The 15029-nt window shown below is 37.4% G+C and overlaps 2 protein-coding genes across 3 annotated transcripts in view; one reads left to right on the forward strand and one right to left on the reverse strand.

The window, feature by feature from the left end:
* The window catches only part of LOC126335025 (RNA polymerase-associated protein RTF1 homolog), a 120467-nt gene extending 113070 nt beyond the window's left edge, over positions 1–7397 (reverse strand). The window contains exons 1-2 of the mRNA XM_049997865.1: positions 4684–7397; positions 3502–3757 (exon numbers count right to left, since the gene is read on the reverse strand). Of these exons, the coding sequence (XP_049853822.1) occupies positions 3502–3757; positions 4684–4761 (334 nt within the window). The 5' untranslated portion in view covers positions 4762–7397. The remainder of the gene's footprint in view (positions 1–3501; positions 3758–4683) is intronic.
* The window catches only part of LOC126335026 (uncharacterized), a 75374-nt gene continuing 65765 nt past the window's right edge, over positions 5421–15029 (forward strand). For both annotated transcript variants that reach the window (XM_049997866.1, XM_049997867.1), the window contains exon 1: positions 5421–5509. In XM_049997866.1, coding sequence (XP_049853823.1) covers positions 5459–5509 — 51 coding nt within the window. In that variant the 5' untranslated portion in view covers positions 5421–5458. The remainder of the gene's footprint in view (positions 5510–15029) is intronic.

Here is a 15029-nt window from a genome sequence, read left to right on the forward strand (position 1 = left end):
GTTTTTTTAATCATACGAGGGTTGTGCAAACTGATATTTTTGAAGGCTACTTATATGCAAACAGTTATTCCATCGGCTTTCCAACATTTTCTATACTGCCTCAATTCTTGACTCTGGAGTGCAAATCACAATAATACTTTTTGCAAATTCTTCTGCATTATTTACTACTATTTTTTTCTGGAGTATGGAACGAAAAATGACTCTTCAGTTCTCCTCCGGTGCCATCATGTGGACCCTTTCTATGAGCTGTTTCGAAGTAACTCGGATCAGCTGTTACACCAAAATAATCTTCATGAACAAGATGATCACAAACAGAGAACCAGCTTTTAAACTGACTTGCAGCTCCATCACTAAAGTTATGGACATGTGAAATTGGAAACCCAACTTTTGTTTTCAGATGTGCTAAAATTGCCTGACTAGGTATACTAACTACTGCCTCTCAGTATATTCACTCCTTAATGAAATTTGTCCTAAATAATGTATCTCTTTTTCCAACAAACAGTTCAGTTCATACATACAATACCAAGAACAAACCACTTACTTTAGTTCAAAAAGGGGTCCACTACTCATGAACACTCATCTTCAATAATTTGCCAGCAAAAATAAAAAATTTAGTTACAAATAAAGATCAGTTTAAAATGAGCCTGAAAGACTTACTAGTGGCCAAGTCCTTCTACTCCATCGATGAATTTTTTAATAGAAACAAATGATGTATTGCATATATTCATACTATTAGTACTGTTATTGCAGCTTAAAAAAATAAAAAAACTGACATGTTCCACATCCATGAGGATCTCCTCAGCACGGATCTATGGAACAAAAAACCAATCTAATCTAAAAGCATGGACACTGTCCTTACTATGCTCTAAAGAATCAGATACAACACAGTAGTTTATATGCTTCAGTTCAGGACACTTGTAATACACAATGGCTGTAAAAATAGAGACACTGCGTGAACACCAGTGAGCCTGCATAATCTCAGGTTGATGTTTTAACAAAAAGTTTTCTGAGAAATCCTCAAGTACAATGATGTCTGTTTCGGGAAGGGCACATTTTAAAATGCACAACTCTGAGTGCTGCCTACGTGCATTGTAAACATGCCTGGTCAAAGTCTGTAACTGTAAATAAAGTTGCACCTTTGCTTCTGACAACTTTGTTTGCATTTCTTGTTTCTTTGTACGACCTCCTTCTAGACACCATTTATAAAAAGTTATTCTTTCATTTAAATCTAACCCTTCAAAATAGCTGTCAAGATTTGAAGTGCCACACACTTCACAATTCCTGTCTATACAGCTGACATTGGTGGAATCACAAACAGTTTTCTCAAGTACTTCATCTAAACGTTTTGGTATGCTTGGCACATGCTTGTTCAAAGACCTTAATAACACAGCACAATTTTTATGATAAGTGCAGACACAAACTTCTCGATCTCTTAGTGTTATAGGCACAACATGCTTTGGTTGTAATTGTATAAATTTTGACAGTCCAATGGGCAACTCCCCATGCTCTTAGCAGAAAAGTTCATAAATTTGTTTAATACTGTATTACAAAAATATCTCTTGTCTGTACTCTTTACCACGTTTAATAGAAATGAATTCCTTTCTGCCAGGGCACTGCCAGCTTATGTCATCTCTTTCATAAAATTGTATCCTCTCCCGTATTGTTTGATCCCTTCTTTTTCCTTTCAAATACGGATTGTTTTGGTTTTACATTCCTAGCATTAAATCCAGCAACTCCAAAAACTTATTAAGTTTTTGAGGTTAAAAGGATTTGATGAATTTTCCATGAACTTCCGGATGCTTGGAAGGTGATTTTGGGAGACATCTCTTGATCCTAACAATAGCTTTACCTAACATGCTAGGTGACATTTTTAATGTTGGATTTGCACTGATTTGGTGAGCAAGGGTGCATTGTATCTTTTTCTTTTATTTTTATATTTTTGTAAATGACCTATCTTTCCCTCAGCTATTAACTTCTGTCATTTTGCTTTCTTTCTCCCACAATCTTTTTGACAATACACTTCTGCTGTTCCTGGATCATTCATTTTTCGTTTTCTGCATTCCTTAGCACACTCGGCATCAGTCTTGGTCATCGCACCTGCACATATATTCAAGAAACTTATTAAGTGTATAACTGAATCAAAGAAGCAATTGAATTTACATTCCATTTCCAAAGATTTCATAGTAAGCCATTGATGTACACTATATTTTATTTGCAAGCACAAAGTGTGAACATACACTCTGCTCAAAGGAGATATGCCATGTTTGTTTGGAGTATAAATTAAAAATTACAATGCCAAAAAATTGAGAAATTCTTTTTATGTGTTTTTAAAAGTGTTGCACATAACAATGTCACCTAGTCTTTGCAGAGTAGGCTACAATGTTCCTTCACAGTTAATAGTAATAAAAATATTTGTAAGTTGTCAGATAAATAATAACAATATTAACAAGATGCCTCAGCATATAAATATTTGATACACCTGCTTATATAGCACATGGAATTATAGCCTACATTCTTCACTCAGGCTTTTGAAGTAATCAGGCTTATTTGAAAAAGCGTTTCAGACTTATGCATAAACTTTGTTTACATTAAACTAATACTTACTTTCAAATTGTTTATAACCTTTATAACCAGCAAATTTACACTTCCAACATGAACAGCTACTTGAAACCTATACAATGGAGAGAGAGAACATAAAACTGGAGGGAAAACTTCTGACAGAATTGTTTCATTGGCTAGCTAGGTAAAGACATGCTGTGAGTGACTGGTTTCATTTTTAGAGGGAAACTCGAATATACATTTATACCACATGCCCTTCCGTAACATGTTTTACTAAATAAATATTTATTAAATGGTCGTGTTTCATGTGGATTTATGGTACTGAAGACATCATAATACTTGTATTAGGAGGTTATGGAAAAGAAAATTTTATATATATTTATATTTTGTATTTAAATTATGTCAACAATTTGTTACAGAAGGACATTTACAATTTTGGGGAAAATTTTATGTCTTTGATAAACATACCAAATTTCTTCTTTTAATACCAATGTATTCCTGTTAGGCTAACTTAAGTGCTAACATAGATTTTGTCACAGGATCATCAATGTGTGTGATACAAATAATAAAAATGAAATGTCCTTCTGCAACAGAAAATATTTTATTTTTTCTAAATGTGTGAGGAAAAAAATCACACTAATATTTTTTTTAAAAAAGGAAAATGACTATAGCATATGAAACTATAGTTTTCTGAACACAATAGCACAAAGTTTTATGGTGATTAAAAGGTTTTTGAATTTCAGTACTTGTGGCATACAATATCACAGCCTGACCCATATACACTATTTTCTTCCACGCGCATGCTACTCTTTTTTGGGCAAATGCTATTAAGATCCTCCATTCTTTCAATTCTCATATCCTCACACAGATGCAAGGAAACAGACAGGCAAAAAGACATGTACAACAAAATGAATTTATGTACAAATTGTTACAAGATATCACCTTCTTCAGGTTCCGAACTCTTTTCCTTTTCACTCTCACTATCACTGCCCGAAGATGATTTTGTGACAGTCCTCTTTCCTGTCCTCTTTGCAGGTTTTGGTTTCTTCTTCTTTTTATTGTTTCCCCTTGCATCCCAGTCATCATCAGAGTCTGAAGTATCAGAATCACTGAATGCATTCTCCTTCTTAGTCACATTATTCTCAGCACCATCATCTTGATGTTTTGCTTTTTTCTTCTTGGACAAAGACAATAATTCCTGCAAATGAAAATAAGCAAGAGAAAGCAATGTTATTAAAATTTACATAACCAAACTTGGCAAGCATGAAAACAATTCATGTCACTAACAATTGGATGAAGACAATAATACTCAGACAGGAAACAAATATTATTTACAAAATATGGCTAATTTGAGCAACTGCTGATCCCACAAGTTAAAACAGTCATTCTACTAATACAGAAGGAAGCAATTACAAAGGGCAATTTACGACTGAATGGTACGAACAACAATTTATGATCTGACCAGAGAAAACAAATGTATTGGTGATTTTTGTAGTTCTTTCCATTCTCATATAAACCTTAAATATACATCACACTGAAACAGTTCGAAGCAAAATAATTATGTTATTTTGCAACGAATATTTTTATTTAATTGGGTTCATTGCTCATTAAACTAACCAAGTATGTAAACCTACGTTGTAACAAACAATTCATTATTTCTTATGCTGTATCTTGCAGATGGATTCGATCGAAACTGCTGCAAAATTCTACGTATCCGCTTTTTATTCCAGCATGGTCCGAAAAGGCAGCTCTGGTTACGTATCCGCTGTTCACTCCAGCTTCGTCCAAAATTGCAATTTTAATGTCTCATTACTCACAAAGGCGATGAATGAACATACCCTCAAGGTGTTTCAAATGAAAATCTTGTCACCAAAGCCACACTGCCAGGTGAAATACGACGCACGTTGTTCATTTCGATTATTATTATTACCTTTAGTACACATTCGTTTAATATAATATGGATAAGTAGCACTCATGAAAACGGCAAGAGTGACATATTATGATTAAGTACACTTTTTTCAAATTATCTTTAAACTTTCCAGTCAGAAAATTCTGACTGCATTAGGATTTTTGAACAAAGGTTATGTTTTCCAACTACAGTATTATGCTAACAGTTCTACTTACCGAATCCAGATCAGACTCACTGCCGTCGCTTTCTCCACTCTCCGAATCTATTAAAACTTGGTTCTTTCTTTTGCCCATATCTCTTACGAAAATGCAGTACTAGAGCTTTAGTTTTTAAAATATGACACACGCACTCATACACTCAAACATGCACAGCCCTACAATCCTCTGACAAACGCATAACATTGCAAAGATGTTATTCACAATAACATAGGGTAAAGGTTTTCGCAAGCCTCCCAATGAAATTAATTTATAACCTAAATGTACAAAACATCGCGATAGACTGACTCACTGTAGAACTGTTTATTTTTTCGGAAATATGAACTTTGAAATTCTGATTTTTCGTTTGTAGTAAGATGGTAGCAACCACTTATAAAGCTAATAAATTGAGAAGGAAAAGTGACAACCTAGTTATCAACGTAAAATAACAAATACCCCCAGAAAAATTATTTAATTAGTTGTATGCTGTCCGTTTATTACACGCTCTTGAACCAGATTGCTGTCAAAATAAATTCCCGCATTCATTCATGGAGTATGCGTGAATCAGTAAGCGCGGGTGTAGTAGTTTACCAAACTTTGATCGAGACATTATGTTGAATTTTGTTTTATTACCACAGTACAACGTGAATTTTAAGCGCAATGGGTGCTCGTGGCGTTTCCCCTTAAACTCGGCCTTTTTTGTGCGTTAGAAAAGTTTCGCCGCGTATATCAGAGAGAACAGCTGCTACAATTAATGAAAGACGTACACTGACAACAGTGAACAGCTTATAAATATATGAATGCAAACATGGTATCAAATAGCTTGTACATGCAGTATATTAACTCTGTAAGTGAAGCAACTCTGTATTTTACAAAGAACCTATTAAAACAGCGGGCTTTAATGTTTTGAATCGATTTCATGCATGCTTGACACGATATCACGTTTTAGAATGAGCGATAAATGCCAAAAGGTCCCTGAACATTTCAGATGCTATTTACAAGGCTTAGCAATTACATTGTTATGTAAATAAAGTAGGGAAACAAGCTACTGTGCTGGTGCCGTTTCTATTACCTCAAATAAAATGATCGGCATACACTGACGGAAATCAGTCGAGACCTACTCAAAAGAAAAGTTTAGAGCGTCTTATTTACAGTTTACAGAATTAGAGACTGTATTAAAAGTGTGCCACCGAATAGTGGGCGAAATAGTGACGTCGCATGAAACAATAGTGCAGACAGTGTATAGAAATCACTTAACATTAGTACCGGTACTATCGCTGTAAGCCTGTAATTACTAAAGTTGTGATACTTTGTTTCATAAAGAACTGGTCACCCAACATTACACAAGATGTAGCAAAGGCTACCGGTTAACAGTTAACCAGAGCAAATTTTGTGCTAACAAGTATTCAAATAGTTAAGCTTTCCAGCGGTGAAGAAAAGAAAAAGTTCAAGTTTTTCGGTTCACTTGGTAACACCACAAAAGCTGGAAACCACCGAAGTTGCATTTTGTAACCCTTTCAACTCGTCTGCGTTTTCGGATTCAATAAACTTCAAGAATTGCTTTTTTAGTTATAGTTGCGATCAAATATTCACAGCATAGAACATCTAATGCCTGGAGAGCTCTTCATAATATTTTAGTTATAGTTGCGATCAAATATTCACAGCATAGAACATCTAATGCCTGGAGAGCTCTTCATAATATTTTGCACTACGAATGCCACTAGTGAAGCCAGTTTTACGCCTACTAATACACATATTGTTAAATGACATTAACCGGATTATTACAAATTCTCTTGTGTAGTAAAAATACTGAAATCTTTAAATTAATCTGAATTACAATGTGGAAAGTTGAGCTGCTTGTTCATTGTATATTAGCTCATTCTAAGGTGTTCCTAGGTGTATGAAACTATTATTTCAAAGAAACTGTCATTTGTTATTAAATTTTTTAAGCATTCTAATGATAATCCTACTGCCCCATGTTTTACCATGGCTGTTTTGTTGTATTCTCCATCGAAAATAATAAGTAATTGTGTTTGCAATTTGAGATGTGAAAAGTAAGATAAATAGTCTGAGAGTGTCAAAATAATTTACAAATGTATGAAAATAATTTAATGTCAAATGTAACATATCGCTGTACCAGTGTTATTGGTGCAGCTCCAAACATGCAGATAATCCTCAAAGCACTTGTCACATTGAAGAGTCATTCATATTGGGAGTAACTATATTGTCGGGATGATTGTTTTTTATTGGGTGTCATTTCCTGTTTGTCCGTATTATGTGCAGCGTGTATTTGTGATATAGAATATGGATATTACCTATGAATAGTTACGAAGAATTCTCAAGTTTATAGGTTAATGATGAATGCATGAATATATAGACAATTATCCTTCCACTATTCAACATTCTTATTCCTTTCTAGTCCAGGTTTTTATTTTTAAACTTTGCACCAGTGAAGGTGCTGAACATAAAAAATAAAATCATTTATCACACTTCCTTTAACATTACACAAAGTGTTACAGTATTTGCTATGTTTTGTCATATCTGCCTTACAATAACTGTAACCTTGAGCTGCTAGTAATTTAAGTTTGTTAACTTAATGACACTTTCTGCAACAGGGTTGAAACTGTCATCAGGTAAGCTGTTAAACTGTAACAGCTCTTTCCCAATATATAAATGCTTTGTCCAGAGACCACTCTATGATGTATGTATTGTGCATTAAACATGGGTTCTCATTTGTGTACATGGTTGAATTTCCATCCCATATCAACAGTTTTGTAATATCAGTAATACTTTTTGACATCCATGATTCCCTATTCCCCTCTAAGTCATTTGATTTATTTATTCATCTTACAGTGATAGCCTACTGGATTTGTCATCATAATACAATGAAAATAAATAAATCAAAAATATATGTATGCGTAGCATACAGGGTGTTACAAAAAGGTACGGCCAAACTTTCAGGAAACATTCCTCACACACAAATAAAGAAAAGATGTTATGTGGACATGTGTCCGGAAACACTTAATTTCCATGTTAGAGTTCATTTTAGTTTCGTCAGTATGTGCTACTGGAGAACCAGTTGTTTCTATACCTTGTACAGCGTGTGCAGGCACTATCAGCAGCTGATTGCCCTCCATGGGTACACTTCTGCGAATGGTTCATCCAACAATGTGTCAATCCTCATTTCAGTGCAAATGTTCTCTTTACGGATGAGGCTTCATTCCAAAGTGATCAAATTGTAAATTTTCACAATCAACATGTGTGGGCTGACGAGAATCCGCACGTAATTGTGCAATCACATCATCAACACAGATTTTCTGTGAACGTTTGGGCAGGCATTGTTGGTGATGTCTTGATTAGGCCCCATGTTCTTCCACCTACGCTCAATGGAGCACATTATCATGATTTCATACGGGAGACTCTACCTGTGCTGCTAGAACATGTGCCTTTACAAGTACGACACAACATGTGGTTCATGCACGATGGAGCTCCTGCACATTTCATTCGAAGTGTTCGTATGCTTCTCAACAACAGATTCGGTGACCGATGGATTGGTAGAGGCGGACCCATTCCATGGCCTCCACGCTCTCCTGACTTCAACCCTCTTGACTTTCATTTATGGGGGCATTTGAAAGCTCTTGTCCACGCAACCCCGGTACCAAATGTAGAGACTCTTCGTGCTCGTATTGTGGACGGCTGTGATACAATACGCCATTCTCCAGGGCAGGCCCTGTATATAAGTATGCTTTATGAGGGTAGAACAGCCATTGCCATGATGAAGGGACCACCTCAGTAAGTGCTAGAAATGATTTAGGAAAAAAATGAAAAACCTAAATCATGATTGCTGGACACAAAACAGCACAATACTCCCAAATATGAAGTCAGCACCTTACCAACTACACTGCCTCATCTGGCTGGTCACTATTCTACAATGTTATTTTGTTCATATGCCATCTGCACAAGATATGTTGCAGTATGAAAAATGGTTCTGCACTGCTTCTTCACATCTCTCTCCACCATCATTGCACACACTACGGACTGTTACTGGTGGCTTCAGGACCATGAGCAACCTATTATGCTCCTTGCGCTCCCTTCGGTCAATCCTGAAAACTGACTCCAGAAATACAAACATGCTACCATTTGTCATTCACATCTCTGAATCCTCTCTTCAGTCTGCTTGGGAAACTGAGGCAGTATACCCTCATGATGAGTGAGATGTTGAACGTGGGAGAATGACAAGACATTACTGTAATGCACTGTAGAACTTAGCACATTATTTTCTTGCAAAAATGTTGCAGTATTGTAGTGTGACAAGGTGTTATAGCTACCACCTTTTTTTACTAACCTCTACTCCCAATCCTCTGACTAATCTTTGCTTGTGTAGTATGCAGTACTTACAATGAACATTTTAGCAGTACTTTTAAAGAGAAGTATATTAGTAATCTTTTTCATCTCTTCAGGAAATTTATTATACAGTTTAATTCCTGGATAGAAAATGCTAGTTTGAATTTCTTGTTCGTTTTTCCTTCGTAAATGTAAGTCCAAACTGGCTCTTGTTCTATGATAATTTATATTAAGTATTAGTAAAAAATGTTTTCCCTGTAATGTGTAATACATTGGTAGATGTATTCACTCGATGCAGTAGGGATACCGTGAGTGAGTGTGACTACTACGTCTTGTTACAGATTCATCTGCTTTTGCTATAATTACTTCAAGTTATTCTTGAGGTGGATTCGATACCCGGGATCTGTGATTATCAAAATTCTTTATGGGTCTGTATACAGATCATTAGTCATTACCTTATCTGCTCTGTCCATGTGCTTGTGTACATACTGCAGTGACATTTATTGTGAAGTCTCCCAGAGGATTAACAGTGTGCCAGTTCAGGACTCGAATAAGAAATCTCGCCTTTCACAAAGCTCATATCAACTGAGCTATACAGTCATAAATCATGACTGTCCTCACAGTTTCACTTCTACCAGAACCTCCCTCTCGTACTTTTCAGACTTCTCAGGTGTTCTCCTTCGTATCTTTGTGTGTAATATCCTTTCTTTCAGCAGTGCTGGTCCAGCAAGATAAGCAGGAGAGCATCCGTGAACAGCAGAAAGTATAAGGCAGGACTGAAGCTGTGGGGAAGGCTGTCAGCTGCACTTGGGTAACTCAGTAGGTTAGCACAGTGACCACAAAAGGCAAGGTTCTGGCTATGAGTCCTGGTCTGGTACACAGTTTTAATCTGCCAGGAAGTTTCAAAACAGCATGTACTCCATCTCCAGGGTGAAAGATTAATTTCTGGATTTTTATCTTCGCCCTATGACATTTACAGAAAATATATACTGTAATACCTATAATTGTTTGAGACTTATCTAAAATACTACTACTCCAAATTTGCCCCACAATGTTTCACTAGAATAGTGTACCTTGATTTTGGCTAAACTGTTTTCATTAAAAATGTATATTCATTTTTGCCATAGCCAACAGACTTGGTTTGTTGAATATGCCGGTTGTTGTAAGATCACAAAAGTTATGTATCATCGGGTGCAGCTGGTACCCTGCTAGGTAACTGCCTGAGTATGCCATGTGCTACTGGCTACTTTCCCTTTGCAATTATGGTAAGTGAGTGGGGGGGGGGGGGGGGGGTATGCATAGAGTTCCTGATTACAAGACTTTGCATTAATTTCCCAGATTAAACTCTCGCCTGCAGTAACTCACGAAGTGAGGGGTGCGAGACTGTTGACTTTGATCCATCCATTGGGTGGTGATGTTAAGCTCAGTGACCCCCCTTGATGCTATTTGAGAGTAGTAGGCTATGTGCGAGCACTGGTTTTACACTCTCCATTTTCTCACCATGAATCAACCCAGACATCACACCACATTACAACTGAGCGAGGTGGCGCAGTAGTTAGCACACTGGACTCGCATTCGGGAGGACGACGGTTCAATCCCGTCTCCGGCCATCCTGATTTAGGTTTTCCGTGATTTCCCTAAATCGTTTCAGGCAAATGCCGGGATGGTTCCTTTGAGAAGGGCACGGCCGATTTCCTTCCCAATCCTTCCCTAACCCGAGCTTGTGCTCCGTCTCTAATGACCTCGTTGTCGACGGGACGTTAAACACTAATCACCACCACCACCACATTACACACACCCATTGTGGTCACCTACACTTGTCACATGTAGCATATATTTAATACATTCACTGTCAGGAGTGTGCTGGGAACAGGGTCCTCCCACCCTAAAAGTCTTTTTGTGTTATTTTGTTCTGATGTTGTGAAGTGCACCTCCAATGTATGAATGCTTCAAAAGAGAGCTTAAACTGTGAGCTAGCCGGTGTCATCAACTCAGAAGTGGAACTAACTGCGTAGAGGGTGCTGTTGAGGACTGTGAGGATGCTGGCTACCTCACTTTCTTACATGACTTTATAAATAATCAGAGTGTAAATTATCTGAAAAGCACCCAATTTAATGTTGTTTACTAGATTCATGTAATAAACAATATACTGTATGCATGGTTACTACAAAAATAGGGACAAAAAGTGTTTTTCTTAGAAATTATGAGGGTTTGAAAAGCATAAATGCAAACAAACAAATTACATTCTTTACAGGTTGTTATCACCTTTGCTACAAGTTTCTTTGCTTCATTTGTACTGTTCTGTGTTGAAATCTTCAAGTAACAACTTCTGCAACTCTTCTGGATTTTTCTACTTCTTTTTTCCCCTCTTCACGCTTTCTATTAGGATAAAGTCCTTGACTCTTTTAGAAGGTCGATTGGCACTCCAGAGTATTGACATCGGTATCTGAGAGGCTTATGACTATGTCATCCCTAAAATTTTTGATAAAAATATTTGTCTCGATTAACATTTTGAACAAAAAGTGGAAGTTTATGTTACTGCTTTGTTAAACATAATGACTAATGCCAGTTTGTGGTACAGTCTTATAGTTTTCCTCAGTGGTGGAAAATAACTTGACATCTCATTCCTTGCTGCTTTGCATCATTATAATTAGAAAAGGTTGTAGGCTTTAAATATTTCCTTGCCATTTTCTTGCTTTTCTTCCCAGTGTTTCACATTTCAATGCCTTGCTTAGTAGTGAGATACATCACATCTCTTTTGTCTTACCATTTGCTACCAGCATTCTACTAGACTCCCTTCCAAAGACTTCATCTTTTCCTATTTGTGACTTTGTGACTGTGGGGGACAATGTTTTCTGTTTCTTCACAGGGTGCCTACAATGTTGGTATTGCTATTCATCTACTGCCGAATTAATGACATTGTTGTATAATAAGTGTTGGTAATAATGGTATGTCTCTTGTCTACATATTTTTCCATTAAGTCGAAAACTACTTTTTCTGCTAAATTTTTACTGACAGTGTGCAGCAGTCCTGTGTAAACAGTCAGCCTCAGCATACAACTAGCTGGGTTACACGATTTGAAGACATCGATTCCATTTTTATGCACTTTGCTGGGTATGTACTGACAAAAGTCTTTCGCAAAATGCACCTTTGACTCACCCACTGCTAGCATCTCTCCTGGTTCATACTGTGAGCAAAACATTCTCTGGATCGTCTCAAGAAGTTTTTGGATCTTAAATACATGATCAACTTGATCTGCAGTTGCATTATCCACAAAATGGATGAATCTCAGCAGCAGTTGAAATCGATTACAGGACATAGGTCTACTGACTTAAGTTGTCTCTGTAGTCAGTAATATGTGGTTAGTAAACTAGCCCCATGTACATAATTATGCCAAAAGACTTGAGCATCTCATCAGTGTTTGTCCGTTGCAAGCCTAGCCCTTGTTTTATCATGAGACTGAGTAGTAGCCAAGAACTGTGTGTCATTTGTGTTTGTTTCAGTAACAATTAATGCTAAAATATTGTCCCCAGTGGAAGTTCTGAATAACATGGTTCATTATATTCAAAAGTTTCCATGCTTTTGAGTTGTACGTTCCTCAGCATGCTGCAGTCCACTTTGGCCTTGTTTACATATTAATTTCCTTCTAGAAACTGAAGCAAGATAGGCTGTATATTGGACGGCTCATTACCTTTTTCCCGTTCCTTGTCACTTTGATGGACGAAACGGGTCCATATGTGAAAAAGTGCACAATCGTTATCATCATCATCATCATCATCACAACAACAATTGGACAACTCACCATCATCAGTATTGAAAATTTGTAACAGCTCTTCCTATGTCAAGAATTCGGACTTATCTTCCACCCCTGTTTACCAGTAGAGGGACCAGAGCACTGTACTACTTCTGTGGTCCACCAATTTTGAGATTAGAATGTGCCATTTACTGTAAAACAGATAGCAGAGCAATAGTGTATCAAAATAAATTTGATATTTACCATGTAATTTAATAAACAATAACTCAGAAGACACCAATGTTCTTCAGTTGTTTATTAGAAACACTTACAATTACTCTGCTGCATGATTACAAAAGAATATTTCATAGAACCACAAAATGTGAAGGGAAACTACACAGAAAACTAAAACCATGTGTCAGGATTCCAGAAGCAATACCACTGCTGCCATGTGATGAAATAACTGTGAAAACAATGCATCAGAACCATGTCACACAGGAGACAGTGTTCTAAAAGAAAATGATGCTGCATCTAGCAGGCACTCCGTGTACTATTACTATGTTACCCCGTAAGTGCATAGAAAAGGCAGATTTTGGTTTCTTGCCAGGCCAGACTGTTTCAGAGTCAGATGAAAGTGTCATAAAAGCTGTGGGAGACTTTGCCCTTGTGGTCTGTGAGTATCCCAATACTGTGGTTCCTGCACCTTCATGGCAGTGAATGTGTCAACCACACAATTCTCTTACTTCATGAAGGAAAGGTGCCATTGTGTGGAAAGAATAGAAAGACTTTTCTAACTAGGTGGCTGACCCTGCTCTTTGGGGTCTCCCAGCGAACATTGCCATACGACTTACCTATGTATTTTTGCCATAGGCCAAAACTTGTTGTTATTGCAGTCTTAAGTGAGAAAACTGATTTGATGCAGCTCTCCACAGTAGTCTATCCCATGCAAGACTCTCCATCTCTTCATGTCAAAACTAATGGTCCTAATGAAACGAGGTGACCATTACACCAGCTCCAGTGAATTTCACGGTTATCAAAACATATTCAGGTAAATACAGTTTGTCTGACATAGGCTAGGCTACACACACACACACACACACACACACACACACACACACACACACTGTTTCCGGATGACAATATAGGTATGAAAACCGAGCTCTATCACTTCTCAACACATTTTTCTGGCATTGACCTGATGTTTCTGCAGTAGATGAAAAATACACTTCATAAACAGCCCAAGTAAATTAATTTCTTAGGTCTGCTAGAGTGAGGATACGGTTAATGCTTCCTGACATTTCCAGTTAACAATAACATCGCTTATAGTGGATATGGTTACAAGTACTCTTATGAAATTGTCTGACAATGTTCAAAATTGTATCCCTACTACTGTGTGTACTATTGGACTCATTTAATTCTCACTGTTGATTCCTTATGACACATAACATCTGTACAATGTTGACAAAAAATGGTAAGTCAGAATTGCAGACCACTGGGTGAGAGATTTTGTCAGATTGAGAGGGTAAGAGGAACAAGGAGGAGGACAGGGGTGGAGCAGAATGAAGGTGACACCTAATGAGGAATAGTGCAGCAGGACATAGGATAGAAATGTGGCACCAGCAAGCCTGTACCAGCACAAGTAGGGGAAGTTGCGTGAGGCAGATGGTGTGGTGTGCTGTATTGGGTGGGGCTGGGAGTGGAGGCAAAATAGAAAAGAATAGTGTATGTGGAGATTAATGTGTATGTGAATTAAGCCAAAGTGAAGTGATGGGTAGGAGGGGTGGGGGGCGGACAGAAGGCATTGCAACAGAGGTGGATGTTGGACCAGGGATGGTGCCAGTCAACATCGGGAGAATTATTGGATTGAATGATGTGTTGTAAGGGTAATTTCTAATAATCCTATTCAGAGAAGCTGGTATTGAGGAAGGAGGAAGACATAGATGACACGAGCTGTGAAGGAACCATTGAATTCGAGCCTGTTGTGCTCAGTGGCACAGTCAACTTTGCTCTTATAAATATGTGTGCTTCTCCAGTCAGCATCGATCTTATTAAAATCCTTCTGGATGTACTGCCATGTCATCTTATAAAATTTTATATGACGATGTAGCAAAACATCCAGAAGGATTTTAATGAGAATTTTGCTTTTGGCCAGTTTGGTGATGACTGGTTTGTGGTCATACCCTCCTAAAAGGCTTCTGCAGAGGAAGTTGTAGCAGAGTCAATATAAGAGGACTGGTTTAGGATGTGACATTGATGGTGTTGTACATGTTCTTTTGTATATTTCGCGCAT

This window comes from Schistocerca gregaria, chromosome 2 (genome assembly GCF_023897955.1).
Source record: "Schistocerca gregaria isolate iqSchGreg1 chromosome 2, iqSchGreg1.2, whole genome shotgun sequence".
Taxonomy (NCBI): Eukaryota; Metazoa; Arthropoda; class Insecta; order Orthoptera; family Acrididae; genus Schistocerca; species Schistocerca gregaria.